At 36.4% G+C, this 26,881-nt stretch overlaps 1 protein-coding gene and 1 pseudogene across 1 annotated transcript; one reads left to right on the top strand and one right to left on the bottom strand.

The window, feature by feature from the left end:
* Positions 1–26,881, top strand: part of LOC149532266 (PH, RCC1 and FYVE domains-containing protein 1-like) — a 57,573-nt pseudogene that overhangs the window by 18,620 nt on the left and 12,072 nt on the right.
* LOC149532267 (uncharacterized) lies at positions 20,401–23,865 on the bottom strand. Its single transcript, XM_089807083.1, has 5 exons — positions 23,730–23,865; positions 22,607–22,740; positions 22,350–22,497; positions 22,084–22,189; positions 20,401–20,461 (listed from the first exon to the last, which is right to left on the bottom strand). The coding sequence occupies exons 1-5, from the start codon at positions 23,863–23,865 to the stop codon at positions 20,401–20,403; spliced, it is 585 nt and encodes a 194-aa protein (XP_089663209.1).

The raw sequence follows: 26,881 nt of genomic DNA, 5'->3' as shown, positions 1-26,881 counted from the left end.
GAGAAAAGGAAAGCATGGGTAAATCCTCATTTTCTATTTCACTTACCATTTCTTTGTCGCCCCCAAAAGTGTCTCTATTCATTGAAATTTGTGCCTCTGGAAGCTGGGGTATTTCTTGTTCTCTAAGAACCAAGCAATTCACTGATATTGGTTCTTCTTTTACTGATTTTTCTCCAGGTAAACTTGTTGAAACATACTTCCCTTTTCTTCGGTCTTCAACATTAAAGTATCCTTGGATCACACACTTTAACAGTAAAGCAGATTGATGATCTTCTGAGGGATTTAATCCTTTTTTTAGCTTCAATAATAATTTGTTTAAATGCAGTCCAAAGGAATTGTAGGTTAGGATCACTCTCAGCATTTATTTCTTCAAATGTGGGTTTCCTTCTGATTTTCTTTCTTGGTTGAACTACTTGCTCACCCAAGATTGAAAAATTATAAGAAACAAAATCAGGTGGGACTTTTGACACCACTTCATCATTCACCTTTAATTCACTTCTTATCGGCAACACCTTTTGCTCATGGTTTTGTAATAACTCTTCTAGCTCTTTCAATTTGTGATACCTGGCACAGACACCTTTCCATAACACAACTGGTGCATGATCTTCTTTGATACTCAGGTTCATTTTTCTTCCATGGATAATGCTTTCTCTAAAAGCATCAAAAAGATTACGCAATACTGGATCATGTGTTTGATGAAGTTCAATCAAAGAAGGATCTAGCCTTCTCCCTTTAACAACTTTAATGGGCATGGTCTTTTAATAATAGAGTCGTCAATCTCCTGCAAGTAGAGATAATAATAAAAATTGAGGAAGTAAAACTTTGGCACTAATCCTCTTTTCCGCTTCCCCAGCAGAGTCGCCAAAAATCTGTTGGTAAATAGATTGTTCTTTCCAATGTAACTCTTACATGCCCGAACCTATGAGAAACAATTTGATACCAACAGTTGGATAATCTATCATGAGATTGATAGATTTCCTTTGAATTGAAAGGTACAGCTTCCTTATCAATGATATTCAATGAATTTGTTTGTTCCTAAACTAATTGGGTACGTTCTTAACCCGAGAACAGAAGAGGAAAACCAAGCCAGCCCTAAACAGAACTAACTCAGGCAGATTTTAACTCCTAAATCTAGCCAATGCCAAGAATCCACAACTCCTATGACTTCTTGATATCGGTAATGCAATATAGATGAAAATTATGTGAATGCAATGAAAAAATGAAGATTTAATATTCAGATTTATGCAATAGGAATACGTGCAAATACTCTGATCTACAACACATTCATTATTTGACGCAAGATGCAAGATAATGTCCAAAACTGAACACAACAATACTCTGATTGAATATATTCAAAAAATAATACTCAAATTCTCTGATTTGAAGCAAAACTCTTCTTTGTTTTGAACACAACAAATACAATGCTCTAATTTTTATTTGCCTGCAACTCTGGCCAAATCTATTATAGAAATCAATGCATGAAATGAAATGCATAAAATAAACTACTGTCTTCCCTCTACTCTAGCAATACCTACTCTTGCAGAAAAGAAGCCCCTCTCAATGGAAAAGGTTTTACAATAAATACATTCTCCAGCAACCGTTGGTTTCTTCCAGTGACTTTTTAGTTCTGTAACCGATCTTGTCTCTTTGACTTCTCATATTTTTCCTTTTGAAAACTTATATGCTTATTAACTTTTAAAGTTAATAATGATAAATATTAACATATTTAAATTATATGTTAACAATTGACATTTAAATATGTTAAATCAATATCAAAATATTTCCTTCATTGAGTGGACAGCAAAATAAATAGCTCTGCTAGGTAAAAAATGAGCCATTTTTCGTGGGGCATATCTTTTTATTCCACCGTTGGATTGAGCTCATTTTTAGATATATTCTTCCAAACCTAGTTATCTTTATCCTGACCAGAGCGATCGGAAAAATAATCAATGAGTAAAAAGATATGAATTTTTGAATTCTACTCTATATGACTGCAACAAAATTAGAATTAATAAAATAAAATTTCTAGCCATTGTTCTTTCAATGCTCTATAATCCATGTCTTCAATCTGCAACAATGTTATCTTCAATGCTTACAATGTTAATTCTCTGCTAAATTTTGGGAGAAATTCTCTGGAATTCTTATAGCGGAAATCTGACTTTTGTCTTCTCCCTTTGGTGGAAAATTCAACTTTGACTGCGAAAGTCGCAGTGGAAAATGAATTTTCCATTTTCATGTAGTGAGCACAATTTTGATGTAGATTGATTCACAAATTATTTTTCTGGAGTAATCTTGATGCTAAACCCCATATACCTTCATCTTGGATTGAGATTTGCCTTTTCTCTCCTCATGTGGAAAATTGGACTTTGCCTGCGAAAGTCATAGTGGAAAATGAATTTTTCGCTATGCATTTTTCTTTTTGCTGAAAAATGAAATATTTGCTTCTCCAATGGAAAATTTGAAAATGACTGCGAAAGTCACAGTGGAAAATGAGTTTTCCAATACACTTCATCTTTCCTCTGGTGGAAAATCCCAAGTTGGCTTCTCCATTGCGGAAAATTAGAAAAGTGCTTCTCCATGGTGGAAAAATGAATTTTGACTTCTCCATTGCGAAAATTTAGAAAATGACTGCAAAAGTCGCAGTGGAAAATGAGTTTTCCACTACACTTCATTTTTCCTCTAGTGGAAAATCCCAAGTTGGCTTCTCCTTGCGGAAAATTAGAAAAGTGCTTCTCCATGGTGGAAAAATGAATTTTGACTTCTCCATTGTGAAAAATTAGAAAATGACTTCGAAAGTCGCAATGGAAAATGAGTTTTCCACTACACTTCATTTTTTCTTTGGTGGAAAATCCCAAGTTGACTTCTCCATTAAGAAAAATTAGAAAAGTGCTTCTCCATGGTGGAAAATTAGAAAAGTGCTTCTCCATGGTGGAAAAATGAACTTTGGCTTCTATTTGCTTCCACATTTGTATATCTAGACCCAGAAATAATTCAATCCTTCATAGAAACTTTGTTAAGCATACCGGGAACAATTTTTGGGAAATTCTTTATGGGAGGCAACTTTAAAAGTTTTTCAAAAAATGATGTACTGAAAGTGCACCTACACATGCCAATCTTGTGCATGCTCCAGCACAAGATCTACAGCCTATTGTACCAACTTGGCCTTTCGCTTGTTGGGGCCTTGATCTAGTTGGAACTATCACACCTCTCTCATCTGATGGACATAAATGGATAATAACAGCTATAGACTATTTCACTAAGTGGGTGGAAGCAGTCCCCCTAGTCTTAGCTACAGGAGTTCAGGTCTCAAAGTTCATCTTGTATCACATTGTTTGTCGCTTCAGCATCCCATCCACCATCTTCACCGACCACGGCGGTAACTTTAAAAATCTCAACATGGAAGAATTATGCACTTCCCTCTGCATCCATCACTACTTTTATAGCCCATATTTCCCATAAGGTAACGGCCAGGTAGAGGTAGCTAACAAAACCCTCCTCAAAATCCTAAAGAAAGTTGTCAATAATTTCGGCCGCAATTGGCATCTACAAATAAATCCAGCCCTATGGGCCTATCGACCCTCCTTCTATACATCCATAGGCACAACTCCATACTCCCTAGTCTATGGTGTCGAAGTAGTACTACCCATAGAGGTTGAACTTCCCTCCTTGCGCATATCTTTGTGAGGGCAAATATCAGATGAAGAATACAGAGTAGCTTGGCTCACCCAGCTAGATCTCCTAGACAAGAAGCGACAACATGCCTGTGATGTCCCCTTCTAGCTAGAGACATCACTTTAGCTGGTGATTAGCCTATCAGAGACCCTCGTAGGCTAATAAGATTGGATAGAGGGTCACCTTGGTGTGGAGATCCTCCAAGGACCAGAGAAGAGTACTCTTCTGGGTTGCCAGAGTTTGTTTATGATGAGTTTTCCTTTGAGTTTGGCTTGGTCAGACTATTTTTAGCAATTTTGAGTTATAAAGATAGACCCCTACTATTTTTAGAAAAGGGGTATGGTCATATGCAGTTCTATCATGTTAGCTCCCAGTTCAAACGACATTCAAAAATGTTGAGTATGGAGATATTAAAGTTTATTTAGTTAAAAATAAACATTATTGGTTTTGAGCCTATATTGTTAAGTTATAATATATAACTTAAGTGAGGGTCATGATATCATAAAAGGGGACATCGTTTCAATTAATTGTGGGTCCAAGCTTATGGAAAAATTAAAAGGGATTTTCTAAGTTTTAATGAAATAACATTTTTTATGTTATTATTATATCTTTTATCCCACATTGAGCATGGAGACTCATTCTGGAGTTGAGGAGTCCTTATAAACAAACCTTGTCTTCCTTCAAGACCAGGTTATGAGAGTTGCTTAAAAACTTTGCCTTGTGAAATTTTTTGAAGTTGTGGCAACAAGGGTTTCTACAAGTTTGAGAAGAATTCAGACTGTGGAGAACGTAGTATCTTCAGAGTTGATGCAATTTGAGGGTGTGAAATATCACTTGAATTTTGCCTGTGAGTTGACTTCATTCTGGAGTCAATATTGTGTTTCAGTAGGGAAAAAGTGGATGAATCTGTTTTCAGGTTGGAAGGGGTTATAACAGCAGCTACAGTGCTGTGAACAGTACAGCGCTACAGTGAATTAAAAATCAGAGATTTAATATTGCAGTTTTTGATAGGTGTTTCCCAAGGAGGAAGCAACCAGCAGCGTGGTTGCATATTGGAGACAAAAATTAGGTTTTTTTTCAACTATTAATGATGATGTTTTTAATGTATTCTTCCAGAAATAAGTATTGTACATACATTAGGAGCCATCCGAATAAATGAATTTGATTAGCATTATAACCAGATTTGAGTTATAATTTTAGGTAAGATTAGTTTTCAATATTTGTATTTTCTTTTCATCAAATCAAAACCCAAAAACAGCTTAAAACATTCAAAAACAAACCAAAAACAATCATTACACCCAGGGAAACAAATAGTGATCAGCGTAGAGCCTATTTGGGGTTCTTACATTGGTATCAGAGCCTCATTCCTGCCATCCTGAGGGTTTGGGGAGTCATATGCAGCCACTGGAAATTGGACCACACAGGTACCATACTCGTAGGAGAGCTCTGATTGAAAGAGAACAGTTACAGGAAACAGGAAATATGGAAGAAAGGCATGATGGTAGTCCACCTAGAAACAGGAGGAATAATAATGATCAGGATACCAGAGAATTCTACCGTGCTATGGTTACAGGGCAACAGCAGATGGCACAGGCATTACAGGCACTCACTACTATGGTAGAAAGGATGAACCCACCTGTTAGACAAAATGGAGAGCCGGGAGAATAGGGAGATAACAGGAGTGCTACAGGTAATCAGAGACCACAACAGACCCATTCCAGAACAGCTGATAGGCCTACACGCCCTACATTTGTTCCAGAGGAGCCAGAAGAAGCTCCGGTAGAGGAGGTGATAGGAGACCCCATATTCGCAGATGCACTCATGGCTACAAATGATGAATGGGAATTATTAGCTCCACAGGTTCAGGAGAGGATGACCTTTGAATGCTTTGTAAATCAGAGGAGAGAGCATTACAGGTCACTCAGACAGGATAGGAGGCCTAGAGGTCAAAATAGTGAGCTGAAGAGGGCTACAGGCAAGCTTACTATGCCTACATTTGATGGGAGTGGTAAGATGACAGCTCAAGCTTGGATTCATAAGCTTGACACATTTTTGGCACTGAGGCCAATGATAGAGATTGAAGCTATCAAATATGCCACCTTGCATTTGGAGGGAATAGCACATGATTGGTGGTACCATGGTATGGTAACACTTCAGCATAACCAAGTGACAGAATACCAGGACTTCGTGGATAGGTTGGTTGAAAGATTTGACAAAAAAGATCCAGAGATTTACTTTCAGGACTTAGCACAACTGAAACAAACAGGCAACTTGGATTATTTCATTGGTGAATTTCAGCGGTTGGCAGTCATGGTGCCAAACATTTCAGAGCATAGATTGATAGTTCTTTTCATTGAGGGCCTATCCGAACCACTGAGAGGTTGGATAAAGGCATTTGATCCTATTTCTTTACAGGAAGCGATGAAAAAGGCAAGAAGTATGGAACATGCAGTCCCAACAAACAAATTTCAGTCCAAAGGAGCATCTTCTAGTAAGGATAACAAACCATTTTATAAAAAACCAAAGAGGACTGATTTTTAAAATGATTCTAAAGATAAAACTCCAGCACCTTTTGATAGGGAAACATTAAATGATTTGAGGAAGAAAAAATTATGTTTCTACTGTAAGGGACCCTATGATGCAAACCATGATTGTCCTCTTAGGCCAAAGGGAAAAGCTAACAGAGTTATGTGGGCATACTATGAGGAATCAGAATCAGATAATTCAAATCAGCAGTCTGATATAGAGGAAATAGATGGTGAAAAAGAGGAAGACAAGGCTGAAAACTTGTCTAAAATGGAGTCCAGGGATGGGGAAGGAGATGGGCAACTTAGGGAAGCTCATCTCACTAGTATTAAGCAAGAAGGGTCATTTCGGATGAGAGGAGTACTTGCTAGACAGCGAGTCATAACCTTGGTTGATACAGGTGCCACTCATAATTTCATTGATGCTAGGATGGTGGAGAAGCATGGAATACAAACAGAGGAGTTTGGGGGAATTAGAGTAAGGGTAGTGGATGGCTATGTCCTCAAATGTGATCGTAGGATCACTGGACTCCCATTGAAAGTTAATAATTATGACTTTAAGGCAGATTTTTATGTTGTACCTATGGGAGATACAGATGTAGTTCTTGGGATGAGTTGGTTGCACGATATTGGTGATTTCACTCTTAACCTCAAGGAGATGGAGATGAGGTTTAAAGTGAATGGGAAGGCACATATTCTTAAGGCAATCAGGGACAGTGATCTCAAGATGGTCTCTTTTCGTAGAATGGCTAGATTGATTCGACATGATCAGGTAGAGTGGGCAGCAGAGTGCATGTTGATGCCATCATAGGAGGGACAGCATAAGATTGAATATCCTCCTGATATTCAGGAGCTTAGAGTTAAACACTCTAAGGTGTTCAGTGACATTCCACCAGGTAGACCACCAGACAAAGGTATTGAGCACATCATTGAGTTAGAGGAGGGGGCTCAGCCCATCATGATTACACCTTACATGCATCCGAAGAGGTTGAAGGATGAAATTGAGAAAACCATAAAGGAGTTACTTGCTATGGGCCACATTAGACCAAGTAAGTCTCCTTTTTCTTCTTCAGTGGTGTTAGTAAAGAAGAAGGATGGGACATTGAGGATGTGCATTGATTATAGAGTGCTTAATAGGAAGACGATTAAAAATAGATACCCCATTCCCAGGATCGATGAGTTGATAGATGAGCTTCATGGAGCTTGCTTCTTCTCAAAGATAGATTTGAGATCAAGTTATCACCAGATCAGAGTTAGAGAGCAGGACATCGAGAAGACAGCCTTTAGATGTCATTGTGGCCATTTTGAGTTTGTAGTTATGCCATTTGGGCTAACTAACACACCTGCTACTTTTCAAGCAACAATGAATAGGTTTTTCCATCCTCGGTTGAGGAGATTTGTACTTGTCTTCTTCGATGATATCTTGGTATATAGTAGATCTTGGGAGGAGCACTTGGTTCACCTGGACACGGTGCTGGGTATATTGGATAGAGAATCCTTGTATGCAAAGGAGTCGAAGTGTGATTTGGGCATGACAGAGTTGTTGTACTTGGGTCACATCATCAGTGCAGAGGGCGTGTGCATGGATCCTAAAAAGATTCGTGCCATTGTGGAGTGGCCTTCACCAGTGAACCTTACACAGTTGAGGGGCTTTCTAGGACTATGTGGTTTCTACATAAGGTTTGTGGATGGATATTATAGGCATGCGGCACCCTTGATAGATTTGATGAGAAAGGGAGCTTTCTTGTGGACTCTTGAGGCACAGGAGTGTTTTGAGAAATTTAAGGGGTTGATGACTTCTTGTCCAGTGTTAGCATTACCAGATTTCAACAAAGCTTTTGAGCTACATTGTGATGCTTCCGGAGAGGGCATTGGAGCGGTGCTTATGCAGGAGAAGCACCCTATTTCTTATGAGAGCAGGAAATTGAGAGGGCCAGAGCAGAGCTTCAGCATATATGATAAGGAGATGTTAGCCATTATGCATGCTTTGGCCAAATTCAGGCAATATTTGGTAGGTAGAAAATTTTGTATCAAAACCGACCATGATAGCCTATGACACTTTTTGGGGCAGCGAGATCTCAATGATAGGCAGCAAAAGTGGGTGAGCAAGTTACAGTCCTATGACTTTGACATTACATATTTGAGCTTACTGACAGACATATCGGAGGATTGGAGACACTTGATCCTTGCAGAGTATGCAAAGGACACTTGGGCAGCTGGATTCATAGATGGGACTATTCAGGACAGCAGATACACCCTTGTGAATGAGCTCATCATTTACAAAGGACGAATATTTTTGGTCCCAGGATTGGTAGTGAGGAGGGTGGTTTTGAAATCTTTTCATGATTCACCTATGGCAGGACATCCTGGTTTCTACAAGACATACCGACAGATTAGAGAGCGATTCACATGGAAAGGGCTCAAAGTAGAGGTACTTTAGTATGTTAGGGAGTGTCCCACTTGCCAGCAGAATAAGCAAGAACACTCCTATCCAGCCAATTTACTGCAGCCACTTCCGATTCCTGATAGGAAGTGGGAGTGTTTGTCTATGGACTTCATCACAGGACTACCTAGAGCGCAAGGCAGGGACTGCATATATGTGGTTGTGGATCGCCTTACGAAGTTTGCACACTTCTTTTCGATCACTGCTACATACACTGCTACACAGGTGGCAGAGTTGTTCTTCAAAGAGATATTTAGATTACATGGTTTACCTCAGAGCATTGTAAGTGACAGAGACAGCAGGTTTATGAGTCACTTTTGGCAGGAGCTATTCAGGTTGTGTGCGACAGAGCTCACTCCGAGTACTAGCTACCACCCTCAGACAGATGGTCAAACAGAGATAGTAAACAAATGGGTGGAGGGATATCTCAAAAATTATATAGCAGGGCTACAGAGGGCATGGGTAAAGTGGATTTATCTTTGTGAGTATTGCTACAATACCACTTATCACATATCTATTCAGATGTCACCCTTTATGGCCCTGTATGGGTATGAGGCACCCAATTTTATGGATTTGCTTTTGAGTGACAGTAGAGTGCCCAGTGCAGGTGATTTGTTACAGGAGAGTCAAGACCTTGTTAAGACTCTTAAGGATAATCTAACTAAGGCACAAAATCAGCAAAAGCAGTATGTAGATCAGAAGAGAACTGAGCGGACTTTTGAGGTTGGAGACATGGTGTATCTTATGTTGCAGCCTTATCGTCAATCCACTCTCAAGAAGAGTGGTGCCGAGAAACTCAAGCCACGATACTATGGTCCATTTAGGATTATCAGGAAAGTGGGAGAGGTGGCTTATGAGTTAGACTTTCCGGCGGAGAGCAAGGTGCACAATGTTTTTCATGTGTCACGCCTCAAAAAGGCGCTAGGGCATCATATTGTGCCTTCTACAGTACTACCACCCCTGGATGATGAGGGACAACTTGTTTTGATATCGGAGGCTATCATTGATTTTAGAGAGAGGAACTTGAGGAAGCGTACCATCCGAGAATATTTGGTGAAGTGGAAGGATTTTCCGGTAGAGGATGCTACTTGGGAGAGCGAGGAGATTTTACAGCATCCAGAGTTGAGATTGCTTGAGGACAAGCAATTTCAGGGAGGGCAGACTGTGATGTCCCCTTCTAGCTAGAGACATCACTTTAGCTGGTGATTAGCCTATCAAAGACCCTCGTAGGCTAATGAGATTGGATAGAGGGTCACCTTGGTGTGGAGATCCTCCAAGGACCAGAGCAGAGTACTCTTCTGGGTTGCCAGAGTTTTTTTATGATGAGTTTTCCTTTGAGTTTGGCTTGGTTAGGCTATTTTTAGCAGTTTTGAGTTATAAAGATAGACCCCTACTATTTTTAGAAAAGGGGTATGGTCATATGCAGTTCTATCATGTTAGCTCCTAGTCCAAACGACATTCAAAAATGTTGAGTATGGAGATATTAATGTTTATTTAGTTAAAAATAAACATTATTGGTTTTGAGCCTATATTGTTAAGTTATAATATATAACTTAAGTGAGGGTCATGATATCATAAAAGGGGCCATTGTTTCAATTAATTGTGGGTCCAAGCTTATGGAAAAATTAAAAGGGAATTTCTAAGTTTTAATGTAATAACATTTTTTATGTTATTATTATATCTTTTATCCCACATTGAGCGTGGAGACTCATTCTGGAGTTGAGGAGTCCTTATAAACAAACCTTGTCTTCCTTCAAGACTAGGTTATGAGAGTTGCTTAAAAACTTTGCCTTGTGAAATTTCTTGAAGTTGTGGCAACAAGGGTTTCGACAAGTTTGAGAAGAATTCAGACTGTGGAGAATGTAGTATCTTCAGAGTTGATGCAATTTGAGGGTGTGAAATATCACTTGAATTTTTCCTGTGAGTTGACTTCATTCTGGAGTCAATATTGTGTTTCAGTAGGGAAAAAGTGGATGAATCTGTTTTCAGGTTGGAAGGGGTTATAACTGCAGCTACAATGCTGTAAACAGTACAGCGCTACAGTGAATTAAAAATTAGAGATTTAATATTGCGGTTTTTGATAGGCGCTGCCCAAGGAGGAAGCAACCAGCAGCGTGGTTGCATATTGGAGACAAAAATCAAGTTTTTTTTAACTATTAATGATGATGTTTTTAATGTATTCTTCCAACAATAAGTATTGTACATACATTAGGAGCCATCCGAATAAATGAATTTGATTAGCATTATAACCAGATTTGAGTTATAATTTTAGGTAAGATTAGTTTTCAATATTTGTATTTTCTTTTCATCAACTCAAAACCCAAAAATAGCTTAAAACATTCAAAAACAAACCAAAAATAATCATTACACCCAGGGAAACAAACAGTTATCAGCGTAGAGCCTATTTGGGGTTCTTACAACGCCTATGACCACCTCACAGTCTATCAATCTCATCTCAAAAGGAACTTCAATAAGAAGGTGCTTCCCCGACACTTTCAGCCGGGCAACATGGTCCTCAAAGAAAATATGAAAGTCCAAGTCGATCGAGAAAAGAAAGGCAAGTTTGAACGTACATGGCTTGGTCCTTATGTTGTCACTGCCTCCTTTGGCTCTGAAGCCTATCAGCTATCTGCATCGAAAGGATAACTCTTGAATGATCCTACTAACATCATTCATCTCAAGAAGTTCTATGCTTGAAGATCCTTGGTATACCCAGCTTTTGAAAAATACAAAAAAATAGTAAAGAGAAATAAGCGTCCAATGGTGAAAATTTGGCAATTCAAGCGCCTTGGATAGGTACCTCGATGAAAACCTGGTAATTCAGGCGCCTTGTGTACTAAGACTAATCCATTATCTATCACTATCCTATCCCTCATCCATCCACTCACCATCCCATAAAACACCTCCTTGTTCCCTTGGTGTTCCAACCAAATATCCAACATCTAATGAAGCTTGTAAATACCTCCTGTACAGCTTGTAAATCTTGTACCTCAGCTTTTAAATCTTGTACCAAAGCTTGTATCGTACCTTGTAAATCTTGTACCATACCTTGTACATCCAAATCTTGTCCAAAACGTGTACCATATTCGAGCTTGTATTATATGCCAAAGCTTGTATCCTAGTTTGTATCCTATCACATGCACACAAAGAATCCCATTTTCCTTAAGCTTTTCACAAAACCGTCAAATTATCCAACTATCCATCCAACACACTCTAAAAACATTTCCATCTCACAAAACCAAAACATGAACAACCTTGTACATTTGTAACATATCTTGGTATGTTAGGTTGTACATCCTCTTTAGCTTAGTACCATTGTATCTATCCAGCTTTCGTGTCAGTTCATCCTTAATCAGCATCTTGCACACATTGCACAAAACTTGGTTAGCTATTCCAATGCATCCTTTAGCTAGATCTCATGTCACCAAAGTGTTATCCTTCTTAGTTCAACTTGCCAAGTGCATCACTAATCCAAATCCACCAGCTTAGGTGCTCTCTGATAGATCTTTGTAGGATATAGCTTTCCTCATGTCTAATCTTGGTCTGTTAGTACCTCGTCCTACCCATCTCATTGGCAAATGGTTCTCTTTTGGATTTTCGCTTTCTTTTGATTTGGAATCTTCCCTTTTGGGTCTTGAAGTATCTTTTCCAAGCAATTTCCTTGTTCCCTCCTCATGGTTGCCACGATCTTCCATATCATGGTATGTTGCGAATGGGGCAATTTGAGCGTAAGGTATTGATCAGGTCTTTTGTTTATTTTTCTTTTCTTCTTGTGGGTTACCCAGTGTCAGTTCCATGTTGTTTTCTCAGGGTTTCATGTGTGCTACTGGGGCAATCCTTGCGTGTTTGTTTTGAGTCAGTATGTCAGTCCTCTAAATAGTTGGTGAAAAGGCCTTGATGTTCTTGGTACCCTTGGCAATTAACCAATAGTCCTATAGCAAATCTAGTGCTCAACTACATGGTGGTACTTCTCTTTGAAGTATCCCCCCGCTCAAAAAGATTCAATCGATCCCCTTCATCTCCATTATCCCCCATCCCTATCCAGCATCTGTCTCTCCTACCCCAACTTGTGCAACTGTATCTCTCAAAATCAATCATCACTCTTAACTTTAGGGATCCACAATCCTAGTCTTAGGGATCCACCCATCAAATCAATCCAAAAAGCCTCATCTTTCAAGATCCACAATCCTAGTCCTAGGGATCTTTGACACCCATCTTCCATCAATCTGACTCTTTGAAATCTTGTTGCCTCGGCTTTATCTCATCCCATCATCTCTTCCCTTATCCTAGATTCCTTTTTATGGTGCTCCACTCCTTCATCCTCCATCTCCCCTGAAGTCTTAAACTTATTTACTCTTGTGCCTCTGATTCTCCCTTTATCATTCTCCCGTAGTGAGAATTTGAGCTAATTCAGCCCCTTCTCTTTGCCAATCTGAGTCTCCTTGCTCATCCCATCTTCTTCTATTTTTCAAAAAATTGTCGAGCCTCGTTTTCTCTCCCTACCACCTTCTTGAGGGGGCATTGTGCAGTCCATTCTCTCTCTTATACCCGAGATTGGGTCAACTGTGTTGCTCCATAAAGTCATCTCCATGTCATTTATATTTGAACTTCTTTGAAATAGTGTTGTTTCAACACTATGTCAAAGAGAGGAAAAATGTAGACACCTAAAAGTCCTTTAGAAAATAAAGTATTTTTATTTTTTGAAAAAGTCCCTGATGACATCATCATTTGTTAATTATTTATTTATTTTATTTATTTATTTATTTTTATGCCATTAAATCCCTTTATCTTAATTTAAAATATTTAATTAAGAAATCCCTCCCAAAAATGTTTGAATCTTATTTAAACATTATTTCCTTATTTATTAATTATTTGATTAATAAATTGACCAAAAATCCCAAAATAAATTTTTTATTTTTTTTTTGCCCAAAACTTGGCCAATTTCCTTAAGACCACTAACCTCTTCCAAAATCTTCTAATCCTTCTTTAATTTCGATTAAAGGTTAATCCCATCATTTCCTTACCCTAATCCCAACTCAAAATATTTAATTAATATTAAATATTAATCCTCATGTTTATTAAAAATATTTTAATAAATATCTCCTCAAACCCAAACCCTTGAAATAAATAAACTTCATTTATTTCCTAAAGCCTTATTTATCCTCATCCTAGGAAATTCTAGACTCTTCTAGAAAGTCTTCATCCTCATCCTAAGCCTATCTCTAATCCCCCATTTAGCCTAATCCACCCCATCCACCCATACTAACCAAGCTTAGCTACTAACTCACCCACCCTCATAAATTCCATCCACTTGCCCATATCTAACATCCCTAATCTAATCCTTAACCAGCTCTAATCGTACCCTTAATCATTTGCACAATCCTAAACAAGCTTAAGACTTTCCTAAGCCAAGCCAAAGTCTTCCTTCAAAATATCTCAACCACCAAGCCATAAATGCTCCCACAAAGCCATAAATGACTCTTACAAGCCCATTTATTGCACTTACAAGCCATTATGAGGGTCTTTATGAGCTTTGAGCCTCCTTTGTTGACTCCTCAACACCTCTTGCTCTAACCAATGACCCTATGACATGTGTCACTTCCTGATTGGCTGTAAAGAAGCACAATCCATGTGCTCTTCTCTCATGCAATCTGAGCCCTCCATGAGCTTTTCCCCATCCTTGCATCTTAGCCCTCAATCCCTCAAGCCTCTTGCCTATAAATTGGATCCTTCCCCTTTGCAAAATAATCACAATCCATTAGCTAAAGTTACCATGCCATTTTGAGAACAAACTCCATAGCTTTTTACATACATCCACATCCAAATCTCAACATCCATTGAAGCAAATTTGAGCATCCATCTTGAGCATACATACCAAACCCAATCAATTAGACAAATCCACCAACAAGGGATCAAATTTCATTGGGAGAGTCGATTAATGGCTCACATTCCCATTTGAAAAGCTCACCTTTGTCTATCTTGAAGTTTATGAATTTTGTTTAGTTTGTAGAAGCTTTATTTAAATTTGGTTTCTATTAACATACTAAAATTTCTCATAAACACGGTGAACTCTGCATCATTACATGTTAAATGCATTGTATTATTGCCTTGATTGTAGCCCTCAATAACGTCTACGCTGCCATTATGAGTTGGGCTATAAGCTATTTCTTTTTACACACAGAAAGAAGGTGTCAATTACATTGTGGCTATCTGCGGCTCATATATTGTGATCATAAATTTAAATTAAATAAAAAAATAGAGTATCCTCTACTCTTGAGCAGAGTAGCGTATTTTACTTTTATATATTGTTGATTTTTGGGTATTGGATATTATTTTTCTCTGTTGTTGTTTGGATCTTTCAGGTTTCTACAAGGGCGTGATTGACTGTTCAAATGATAATTTTCTTAAGGTTGTGATGGCTGTACTTCCCTGGCTTCACATATCATCACCTATGATTTCCACTTTAGTTGTACTTGGTATTACCCTCTATTTCCAACCTTCATCCAATCATTTGTTGCTTGTATGTTGGCTTGTGCTTGCACCTAACGTCTTGCTAGAAAGGTGAAATCTTCTGCCATCAATTTGCAGACTTTGACCTCCAAGATGGTCAGTTTATCATTTTAGGAGAGAATTCTATTCATTTTATATGGCTCATTTATTAATATTGGTCCTTCCTTATAACTCTGTTCACATAGCCATCTCCTCTCCCATACTATTGGCAACTTGTGCTGGAAGTTATGTCAATATACAAGGGATCAACTCGTATCCTATTGGTGTATATTCACATTAGGTGAAACAATATAAAATATGATGATGCATTAGAATGAAGTTTTGGTGATGCTTCCTCCATTCTTTTCCATATCTTTTTGCCTTTTTCTCTACCATGTTTGCTACAATTTATAACTGTGACAATAATATGTTGCAATATCTATGACAATAACAAACTTGTATCCTCCCAAGTTAGCTTTCTAGAAGGTTTTCACTTGCCAAATAAAATGTATGTCCTCTTATGGTGTTCTAATTCTTCAATACACATTAGCATGGTGTGAGTTTTAACCATTATCAATATTGGAATCACTACAGTAGCGTTGAGGCAGGTCATATGATGGCTTATATTTCTTGTCATTTCTTATTTTTCTTATTGCTTATTGGCCTCACTATTAAGCAAGATCTTTGGCTTTTCTTAGAAGAGCCCATGTTTTCATCTTCTCTCTAATTCAATTCTTAGGTTACACACTAATTGTCAAGATTTTCTGAGTCTCTACAATGTTTATTTGCACTAGACAACTGACCAATCTATTTGTCATTATATGTGCAGTCTAGATAACTAGTACTCAAAGTAGATATCAAATTCATCAAATATTGTCAGGCTAGCCCCAAACGAGGGGGTGTAGGACTTGATCCAAGTTTTGTTCTTGCCATGATATATGTGGCAAAACATGTTGGACATCATTTGATTACATTAGTAGACTTGGAGATTGTTGCTGCCAAAGCTCGTATGGTTGATGATCAATTATAATTTTTAATATCCTAGTGATATGTGATAGTTCTGTACTATTATCATTAATATTTAAGAATGTTGAGTCTCCTGGTGAGATCTGCAATAGCTAATTGTCCCATTGGAGGTCATACTGTTCTTGTCACAGTTCTTGATTGAATCAAGTACGCAATTACCATTTCAATATTATTTGGTTTGTGAAGTCCTTTCATGATTTTTATCAGAAGTGTGATTGTCTCATTGAAGAAGATATAATCCATAGAGGTTATTTCTTTTGTCCCAATCAATATACCCACAGGATGGCAGGATCATGCTCTGATACCATTTGTAATGAACCTTTTTGAGGGTCCATCATTTTTTCTGACTTTCCTTTTATCCGCTCTTTCCATGCTTAGTATTAATAACCCAATTCTTGGTTGTTCGTTCCCTGTATGTTCTCTGTATGTTCGTTCCCTATATGTTCTCTATAACCATGCTACCACAAAACGGCCATGGCGGAAAACATGTGGTTCAACAGTACATAGTAATCAGTTATAATTATGTTAGTCCATTACAAGAAACATTCATTGTATGCCACTGCAAGTATAGGAAATGCCCTTATTTAAGGTGTTGTCACTACTAACACAGACCCTGCTCTCAATATAGAAAAGGAAATGTTAGAAGAGGGTATGAACTTGGTCTATTTTCTAGTGTATATTCATAATGTCATTGCCTATTTAAGACAGGGATTTCGAATATACAACTACTACCATACAGAAGTGATGTTTATATACAGTACTTTTTTATTGAATGCATGGGTGAAGGATGGGTGGTGGGTTAGATTAAAATGGTACAAATGAAGAAAAAATGGACTAAGGATATCTTGAGCCATTGAACAAGTGTGTATGGACCCACTTTCAGCTCCTATGCTTCAAATGTAAAGGGTAAGATCTTTGGCTGTCTTCGAAACCCCCACACCAAAATAATAATGCAGAAAACCAAAATCAATTATATAAAAGGACTGACACAATTTTAGTTTGATCTTCTCAAGCAAATGTGCCCCTCTATTAGTAATGAAAATATCATATGATGACAACAAGAATGATAGAACTACCAACGCTCTCAACATACAAGTCAGGATTTGAAAGACTCCTCTGAATGCCATGTGCATCCAAGTAACTATCAATCTTGGTGTACCATGCTTTGACAGCCTACTTAAGGCCATAAAGAGTCTTCAATAGTATGCGTAACTGGTGCTCTTTGCATAACCGGTGCTCTTTGCATACAACTTTGAAATCTTGAGGCTGGGTCATGAATACTTCTTCCTCCAAATCACCATTGAGCTGCAATATCATTTGATAAAGAGTGTTCTTGAGGAGGGCAAGTTGCAAGTTAATAACTGATACTAAGGTGAATCCGGCTAATGCATTGACAAAGATATTACCAAGGGAGAAGTTGAAATTTTGTAGGACTTATCTTGGCAATGTCAAACTCTAAAAATAGGCCTTCAGTGGGGGAATGTCTCCAAAGGTTTGCAACAATGGTTATGTTTGAAGTGGTAGATTGTTGGATAATGAAACCCAAGAGTCACCAATTTCCTCCAATTGTTAGAGACTTCACATTATTCGTTTGAAAGCTTAATATATGTGTGTGTATGTGGATAATGTTTGATTCATTGATCATTGTAATGCTAAAGCTTGTTGCTGTAATTAAAGCAGAGATATTAATAAGAGATTTCCCCTTCTATAAAATTGGATGTAGCCATCTCAATGAACCAACATAAATCTCGTGTTTTGTGTCTTGATCTTGTTTGTTCTTTTAGATCTAATTTTGGTATTTTTTTATTTGCACTTTGTTATCAACAGATATGGCATTGCTCAAAGGAAGTGGTACAGATAGATATTGCTCTAATCCTGAACATCAATAGAGCTATTCTTCTTGGTAAGAAAGGTTTTAGAAAAAGAGCTTGCATTATTTTTTCAATAAATCGCCAACCAATTATATGTCATTTTTTTCAGATGTTAAAAATTAACCCATAAAAAATTGCCTGCGTCTAGTTCTACAAAAAAACTCATTCCATTAAGGCATTTTTTTCAAACATATTTCATGCATCCTAAGTCTCACTAGAAAACTGTCCAAATCTTTAGATTCCTCAATGATTCTTGAAAACTTATCGATTTGGATCTAGTTTTTACTTTTTATTGTCTCAAAAATTCTAGTTAAGTTTTCCATGCTTGCAACCATTGAATTTTCAATAAACAATATTTCATCTAGGCATGCTGCCAAGCACATGGCGTGCATTTTGCGTTCTTGCTAAGAAAGATAAACATCTTTTTTATTCCTAGGATACTAATAGTTGGAAAAATATCTTAAAAATTTGAAATGCATGATTTGACAAATTTTATACTTGTAATCATAGAATTCCAAGAAACTACATTTTGCTGAGGCATATTGTGCTAAAGCCATTACCTGAAGGTCTAAGGAATCGAAGCTATTATTAAGTTCTGATACCACTTGTTAGAGGGTTTTCATTGCACCAAAAAAACCAATCTATGAATGCCCGATAGAACCACTCAACTTATCGTACACAACAGGTAATTAAGCCCTTGTAATAAATCACGAGAGAAGTGTTGAACATTTTACTAACAATTTAGTTACAATAGTATCAAGCAAATGATTTTGCAAATGAACAGCAAACTAAGTGGTCTTGATCTTGGTAGAAGCTCTATGATTAAATACAACTCATATAAGTGACCTCTTGGAATGTCTGAATACTTTATCCCTAAAAACATTATGATGACCTCTTGGAATGTTCTTGGAATGTCCTAATACTTAATCCCTAAAACCATTATGATGAGTGCTTTATGGACAATTTAAGTTTATAAAACATCATATAATTTATACAAGCTATGAAAAGAAGTTCCTACTTGAGAAACGTGCCTTATTAACAATTCCAAATAGAAACATAGAAATGGGAATAAAAAATATAAGGTAATCATAAAGATCAATAATTCTAAAGAAGTTGGTTTGGCACATAAGATTCATGTTCATTGCATTGAAATGTCTTCATTTATGACTTGATCTTCCTTGTTGATTCATCCACGTAAAGGGTATTCAGGGATTTGTTGCTAATACTCTGATACTGATTGTTGTTTCACAAGAGATTTTAAGAAACAACAGTATTCCTTCATAAATCACGGACGTTCATTTAGAGCCCAAACTCTAGAATCGTAATATTGATTATAGGATCACAGGATCAATGTTGGAGAAATTTCATTTGAGAGGATTAAAGAAAATATTTTTTCTTACTTTGGAAGTATACTTTAATCTTTTAGAATTCACTCTTTAATCGATGGCATCAATGATGCTACACAACATTTATTCTTAATTGAACATCTTGAAAATATTTATAAAATATATTATTCATATTAAAATAGATATTTATAACCGTATTGGATGCTTAATTTTTTTAAGGTTGTTAAAGATTTGTTAACAAAATTAAAATCTGAGAGCAGCTAGCTTTTTTGCAGCTAGACTTATGAGATGCTTCGAGTTATTTTTTAGCTTGGTTGTCAAAGATGATACTTTGATCGAATTATAGTGAACCATTTTCATATGAATATGAATTTACAAATTACAAGTTTCACATAAGGAATTAGATATTCTCGGTTCACTAATCCTTTCTACTTTGGTTTTGATCTTTCATATTTCTAATCTAAAATATATATTTTTGCAGTTGGAAGCTATGCCAACTTGTAGTTTGGCAGAGAGATTCCTAAAACCTATCTAATCTTTAAAAGCAGTCTCTATAAACAATTCCCTGAAAAACCTTTATTAGCTTACTTGAATCGAGTAGTACATGCAGACCAGACCATATTAATCATGCATGGAAAATCATCTTGCTGTGTGCCCAAGGATGAAACTATAAGGCATTTGGAATTAGCAGTGTGTAGTTCTTTCTACGAAGATTCCCTAGCTTCCAATTGCTTGTGAATCAAATCCTTTCATGGAAATCTTCTCCACCCCTGAGGTTTGAATTGGAGTCTTGATAAGTAAAAGTTTGACCCCTAGGATTGACCAACTAAAAATAAAATAAGATAAATCTAGGGAATCTCCGCCAAAGATAGATATTACAAAAAAAAAAAAAATGACTTTTTATTTTCTTTTCCCTTGCATAGGGACTAACACTGTCCACAAGGACTACCTTGGGAATATTGGTAGTAAAATAGTCCCAAAATATAGAAAAGGAAAAAGTTCAGGATTTCATACTGTAAGTGTCATTTTTAATATATCCATAGTTCTTGGAACATGTAATTGGCTTTCAAAAATGTCACCACCTCTTGTTGCAGCATAAAATCAAATGAATGTCTCAGAATTAGTTTCCAAGTTAAGTTAATCTGAGATGGTGTAAGAACTACCATGCCCAAGTTATATTTATGTAATTAGACTACAATGCTTCTGGAATAAAATTGTATCAAATATTTTGTATCAATTGATGAGTAGGAGATACTTGTGTTCCAATTATCAATTTTATAAGAGCTTTTGTACAATAGCTTTTGTATCAATTTATCAGAATATACTTGATGTTCCATCATTAATGAGGACTGTGATTGAAATGTTGATTCTACAAGCATTCTAATTCACTATAATGCACTGTAGATATATTGTCCTTCGATAATTGGACAAACCCCAAATGTGTGTAATGTGTGGCTTTAGTGTTAATATGTGTATCTATATAGTTGTTCAAACCAGATTCAAGTTCTACAAGAATCGTAGAAATGTGCTTAACGAGCATATATATCATCAATTGCATGCCATTTCATCATTTTCTATTCTTAAATATTAAAATTGATAAAGGAATAATTTAATCAGCAAAGCATTCATACTTTTCCGACTGAAAATAGTTAACATGAAGGTACTATATGTGAAGTATCAACAACCCTAGTTTTTAAAAACTTTAATTCCAATACCCACACAAACCCTGGAAAGAGATTTTCAATGACAGGCTTTTATGAAAGACCTAATTCTAATCTAACAAATTTATTAAGTATGAACAACCCTATTTTTTTAAACCTTTTACTCCAATCCCCGCCCAAACCCTGGAGAGAGGGGATTTATATTAAGGGCTTTCATGAGAGGCCTAATTCCAATCTATCAAATTAAAAATTGCAAAATCCAGTGAATTCAAAAGAAAAAGCTGGCATAGATAGTGGATTGCCTAGAGAGACTGGGCTCCCTTACTTTGTGCAAAAAACATACGAGGAAGACATCCTGAGACTCAAAAGCCTCTATTTTGATCCGTATGCGGAACAGAGCAGCGCGACAAGATTGGGTTGGTCAAGACCCATCTGATCAATCAATCTATAGGACCCATCACCCTCTCAAAGGTATACCGCTGAAGAATTTTACCCACTCGATGAAATAAGGATTCTCATAACAGAGAATAAGAAATTTAAAAATATTTGTAAAAATTTGTCTAAAATGAAGAATGAAAAAGCCAATATCTAAAAGTCCAACTGATAGCACAAAAGGGAGAAAATGATATGATTCTCCAATGACTTGATTCATTGATGATCAACAATAATGAGTAATCGATACAATACATGTAGATGTGCCTAAATATAACTAGGAGTAATGCAAGTGATGAACATAAGTTATAACAACTAAGCACATGTCCACCAAAGGTGGATTATCCTCCATTATGGGTGAAAGTATGTGCAACAATGAGAGGATAAGAACACAAAGATGGATCACACAAAGAGAGGTGTGAGACAACAAGTGCTCAAATAAAGTGCAAACTCTTAGATGTTTACAAGACAACTAGTATGAAAATGCATTATTCTAAATAAACTAAAATAAAGACAAATTAGTAATATCTAATTACAGCAGAACTATCCTCTATCAAGACTTAAAATTATGAAGATAGACAAAGAAAACATTTTAGGAGTGATACAGTAAGTCTTACCAATAGACATAATAAAATGCAACTTGTGGCTCTAGGGAATATGGAGTACCACCAGTACAAATGCTGAAACTTTGGTACATCAATTAGAAGTAATGGCAAACCAGCAGCTGCAAAATATATTATTTTGAGTCAAATAAGCCATTCTTGGGACTCCTAACCAGGATTTAGAGGCAGTTTCTCACTACTTGCAGCATATTAAGTTATCAAGAATGAAAACCACAATACAACGTGATTCAAAGGAAAAAATGCTATGGAAGAAAGGAAAACCAGGAAGATGCAGAGAACCGGTGTATATCGTTAATGCCACAGATGCAGCCAATGCAACACTGCGTGCAATCCAGCCTGAGCCAAAAACAGTGAGTGCAATCACTCCATGAAGTGCACAGCCAATATGAGATACAAAGATGTTGTACTTCTACAAATAAAATTCAAAACCTTGTTAATTTAACATGCTCTTACAATGTTTGTTTGTAGTTTCTTAAGATGCTACAACAAAAATGGGTTTCAAGAGTTTTCAATCCTACCCGTGTAGCTGGTGCTGATGGAGTACTAAACAAAATAGCACAGACGGCACCAAAGGGTGCAATAGTTAATTGCAGCCCTTTAGGTGCAATCATCTTGTCCACATATCCCATAATAGACATTGCCACAAATGCCCCTGAATAAAACTAAGTGAATAAGCTAAACTGATCAAACCACAAACCACCAAGAAATATTCATACTGGTTGTAGATATATGCTAGATTACACTGATTATATAATACAATTTACACTAGCCAGATAAGTTAGGAATCTATTAAGTGCCCAAAAAAATCTTTGAATGTGCAAGATGTTGATTTCTCAAGGTTTTGAACAAGACATGATTATCAGATTACTACAATCCATTTCTAACATCAAATTTTGTTTTTGGATTCAATTGTATATGTTTTTTTTTGGGATAAAGAACATAAACAATGGATCCAGAAACAAAATTTTATATGTACGACATGATTAACCCAAAAAAAAAATGAATTTAGTAAAGCAAGTTGTACAGCTAAATACTTAAACATTTTCCCTTTGATATTTTCTAGAGTGACTGCACAATCCTGCAAGCTTTTCACGACCTAGGAAACATTCCCAAACATTGCTAATGCGGGGCAAGAAGCCCTTGGACTTATTCCTCAGTTGTGCGCTGGAAAATGAAATGATCGATTTGAATTCACTCTATATGAATGATTTTTATCCGAGTGCGTATGCCAAAACATGGGTTTACAGGTTTTTCCACTGTGTTCTACTTCTACTGCAACTTCTCTTAAGTATCAGTATGTACTAAATTGGCTCTGAGACTATTGTGAGTTTGATGAGTTGGGTAGTGGAAGAAAAACTGAGAATAGGAACACCACCTCAATTACAAAAAGGATGACAGACTCTCACCCAGGGTCAGTATAGATGCCTCTATCATGTTTTCAGGAGAGTATGTTTTCTCATGTGAAGCCAATTAATGACATAACCAAAGTACATGGCACTTATTTTGCTCCAGAGCATGCAATGTCAAGAACAAAAATACCATAAATTCACATCTATCTACCAAAAATTCAGTATAATTTTCTGAGTTCCGGTATCATATTTTGCCGAGACCAATACATAATGTCTCAGTCACACCCAATACCTCGAAAAGAGTGCCCAATAATAAACCTGATGAACAGCTTCACAGTTTCTAAAGCCAGATGACAATGCAGATTTTGAGCCACCTGATGAACAACTTCACAGTTTCTTGGATTTAAGGAAAAATCATATATATGCATGTTCTTGTGTCTAATGTCATATGTTGCATAGTAATTAATATTTCTTGTACAAATTACACTGATGTTGGTATATATTATGCTCTCTTCTGTATTAGAACATTCTAACCTTTTATTTATGGATATGGTGCTCGATTTGGTCACACTGTAATCTGTATCTGGTGTCTCATTTGTAATAGCTTGTTTAGTAACTACATAGATAAGCTTAATGTGATTGTTATAAAAATATTGTTATGTAATGGTGTTTCATGTGCTGGCCAAGGCTAGTTTGAAGGCCACCCACTTCAAAACCCTGCTAGCATTTATAGATACGGAATTCTATAATATCATGAAAAACAATCAATATAAAAAAGCTCATTCTCTTCGTAACATTTTTGGCTTTCATCCTAATTTCATCTTTTCTTCTATTGTGATAGGCAAGCTAGAGAGAAGTGCTATATTGAAGGCCATATCATGTGCAGGATTTAAAGAAACTACCGAACCTCTAATTTGTTTGACTGGAGGTAGATTCCTAATTCTTTGCCTTAGAACACTATCATCTTCAAAATCCTATCTGAAATCTATATGACCATTTCATTTCTTCAATATGCCCTATGGATGTCCCTATCTAACTATATATCTTTTAATTGCATATAATAACTAATTTATGTGTTTTTTCATGACTATGTTTGACTCATATAATTGTGATCTCTCTAGCACTATGATGTCGTTTAATATGTCTTGCTAAAGCTTGTAAATTTTGTTCCTTTTGCCATGTCATGTAATATGTCTTGCCTTGTAGCTTATATATTTTGAAATTGATGTTAGGCCTTGTAGCTTGTATAATTCGATTTCTAGAGAGCTTCTATAGCTAAGCAAGAAGGTCGTTGCACGAGTTATAGCCACGCGCTCAGGTATGAAAATTGTATATTTTAACTAGACTTTTAGCTTATATGTTTTGAAATTTCTTTTAGTGGCTTAATGTTGTAAGGTCTCTTGAAATAAGACCTTTAGGAAGTTGGTCAAAGTTTTACAAATAATCTTATCCACAAATTTACCTAGAGCAATTGACTGAATGTTATAAAAGGTGATTGGGTTAAATGTCTTAGGAATAAAGTCAAAGAAAGTATTTTTAAAATATTAAAGTATTTAGCTAGGTCTAAGAAGATTTGTGTACTTTTGACGATTTTTCTTAGTTTGTGAAAGTTGTAGACAGAAGTTTTCATAGCCTGATTTTTGCTTCCTGCGAAGAATGATCATGTCAGATAATATAAGTGAAGAACAAAATAGGGAGACAATCGATAGATTGTGGTCTAACTTGAAAAGAAAAGGTGATGGAAAATTTTATTGTCCTTGCAAAATTTGTAAGGGCTTAAACCGTAGAAGACTGCTAATCAAAACAGTTAAGAGACATTGTAGGGAGAATGGTCACATTGAAGGGGGGCATGACTATCATCCACTAGTAAGTTGTTCATTATATCATTTTAACAATTTATATACATATGAAATCACTTGATGATTAGTTGATGATCATGGTTTATTTATGTTAATCAATTTTATATAGGTTGATCTCCCCAGGGAAGTACATGATATGAACCACAACAATCTAAAGAATATGGTTTTCGAAGTGGAGGAACATGGAGGTGCGAATATCCAAGGTGAAGATAATGATCCCATGGAAGATGACGATCATGTGCCAAAAAACACAATTGAAGATGATGGTATAAATACATTGATCCATGACACATTTAGGCCAAGTGTATCTAATCATGATGATGATGATAGCCTCGATGTACCTCTACTTGAGAAGGCATACGAGCCCCTATACAAAGACTCCCAAACAACTCCTCTCTGTTGTATTGTTGTTGTTGAACTTGAAGATTATGAATGGTTTATCCAACAGAACAATGTCGCGTATGTTAAGGTATGTCATATATGTCTTTATAGTTAACAAAAGGTGAATAATGTACCACTAATATTGTTTATATTAACAACTTATATTTTTTGTTGTAGATTGATAGGAAAGTTTATGTTACCACCATCAAATATTCTACCTCACTCATATCGAGAATTATCTGCTGTTATGAAAGATATGGGAATGGAGTATCAAGCAATACATGCTTGTCCCAATGATCATATTATATATTATAAAGAACATGAATTTGCAACACAATGCCTTGTATGTCATCCGAGTAGATATCGAACGGATTGACTAACAAAAAAGGTGCCTCAAAAGGTTCTTTGTTACATCCCCATTATTCCACGGATGCGACAATTATTCAGGTGTAGTAGCTTGGCTCAATTTATGGATTACCATGCACGCAATAGAAGTCAAAATGACATTATTCGAATCCGTATGGATGGTTCGGCATTTATGCACATAGAAGAAAAGTGGCAACACTTCAAAGAAGAACCTCGTAATCTCATACTTTCATTGGCAGCGGATGGTGTCAATCCATTTGGAGAGATGAGATTTGTTTACTCGGTGTGGCCTGTTTTTGTTATCAACAATAACATTCCGCCATGGATGTCAATAAAGAGGGAGCACATTATGTTGGTAATGATTGTTCAAAGTATCTTATCATTTGATAGTTATTAATTTACATGTACTTACAAATCTTGCAGTAAAACAGTCACAATAATTATGTAATGTTATTGTTCATTCAAGTAGGTAAATATCAAGTTAAAGATATGAATGTATATATTGAGCCTCTTATTGACGAGTTGGTGGAGTTATAGAATGGTGTCACTATGTATGACGTGTCTAGACCAATAGGAAAAAGACAATTTCAATTCCATGCCATACTTGCATGGACAATACATAATGCCCCAAGGCTAACACATTTTTGTGGTATGTTATAGTGAATTCAAGTTGCACATGATAATTCTAATTATAAAAATCAACATATTTAATAATCCAATTATATCATTATCTTGTAGGTCTTCAAACAAAGGGAAAATTTGCATGTCCAGCTTGTGGTCCAAAGATGAAATCTTGTCATTCAAAAAGTTTAGGAAAGCAGGTGTTTGATGAGTGTAG

Source organism: Cupressus sempervirens, chromosome 10 (assembly GCF_028749045.1).
Source record: "Cupressus sempervirens isolate cs-2001-9-10 chromosome 10, ASM2874904v1, whole genome shotgun sequence".
Lineage (NCBI taxonomy): Eukaryota > Viridiplantae > Streptophyta > Pinopsida > Cupressales > Cupressaceae > Cupressus > Cupressus sempervirens.
Note: the sequence above shows the minus strand (reverse complement) of the source record. Positions and strands in the feature narration are given on the sequence as shown.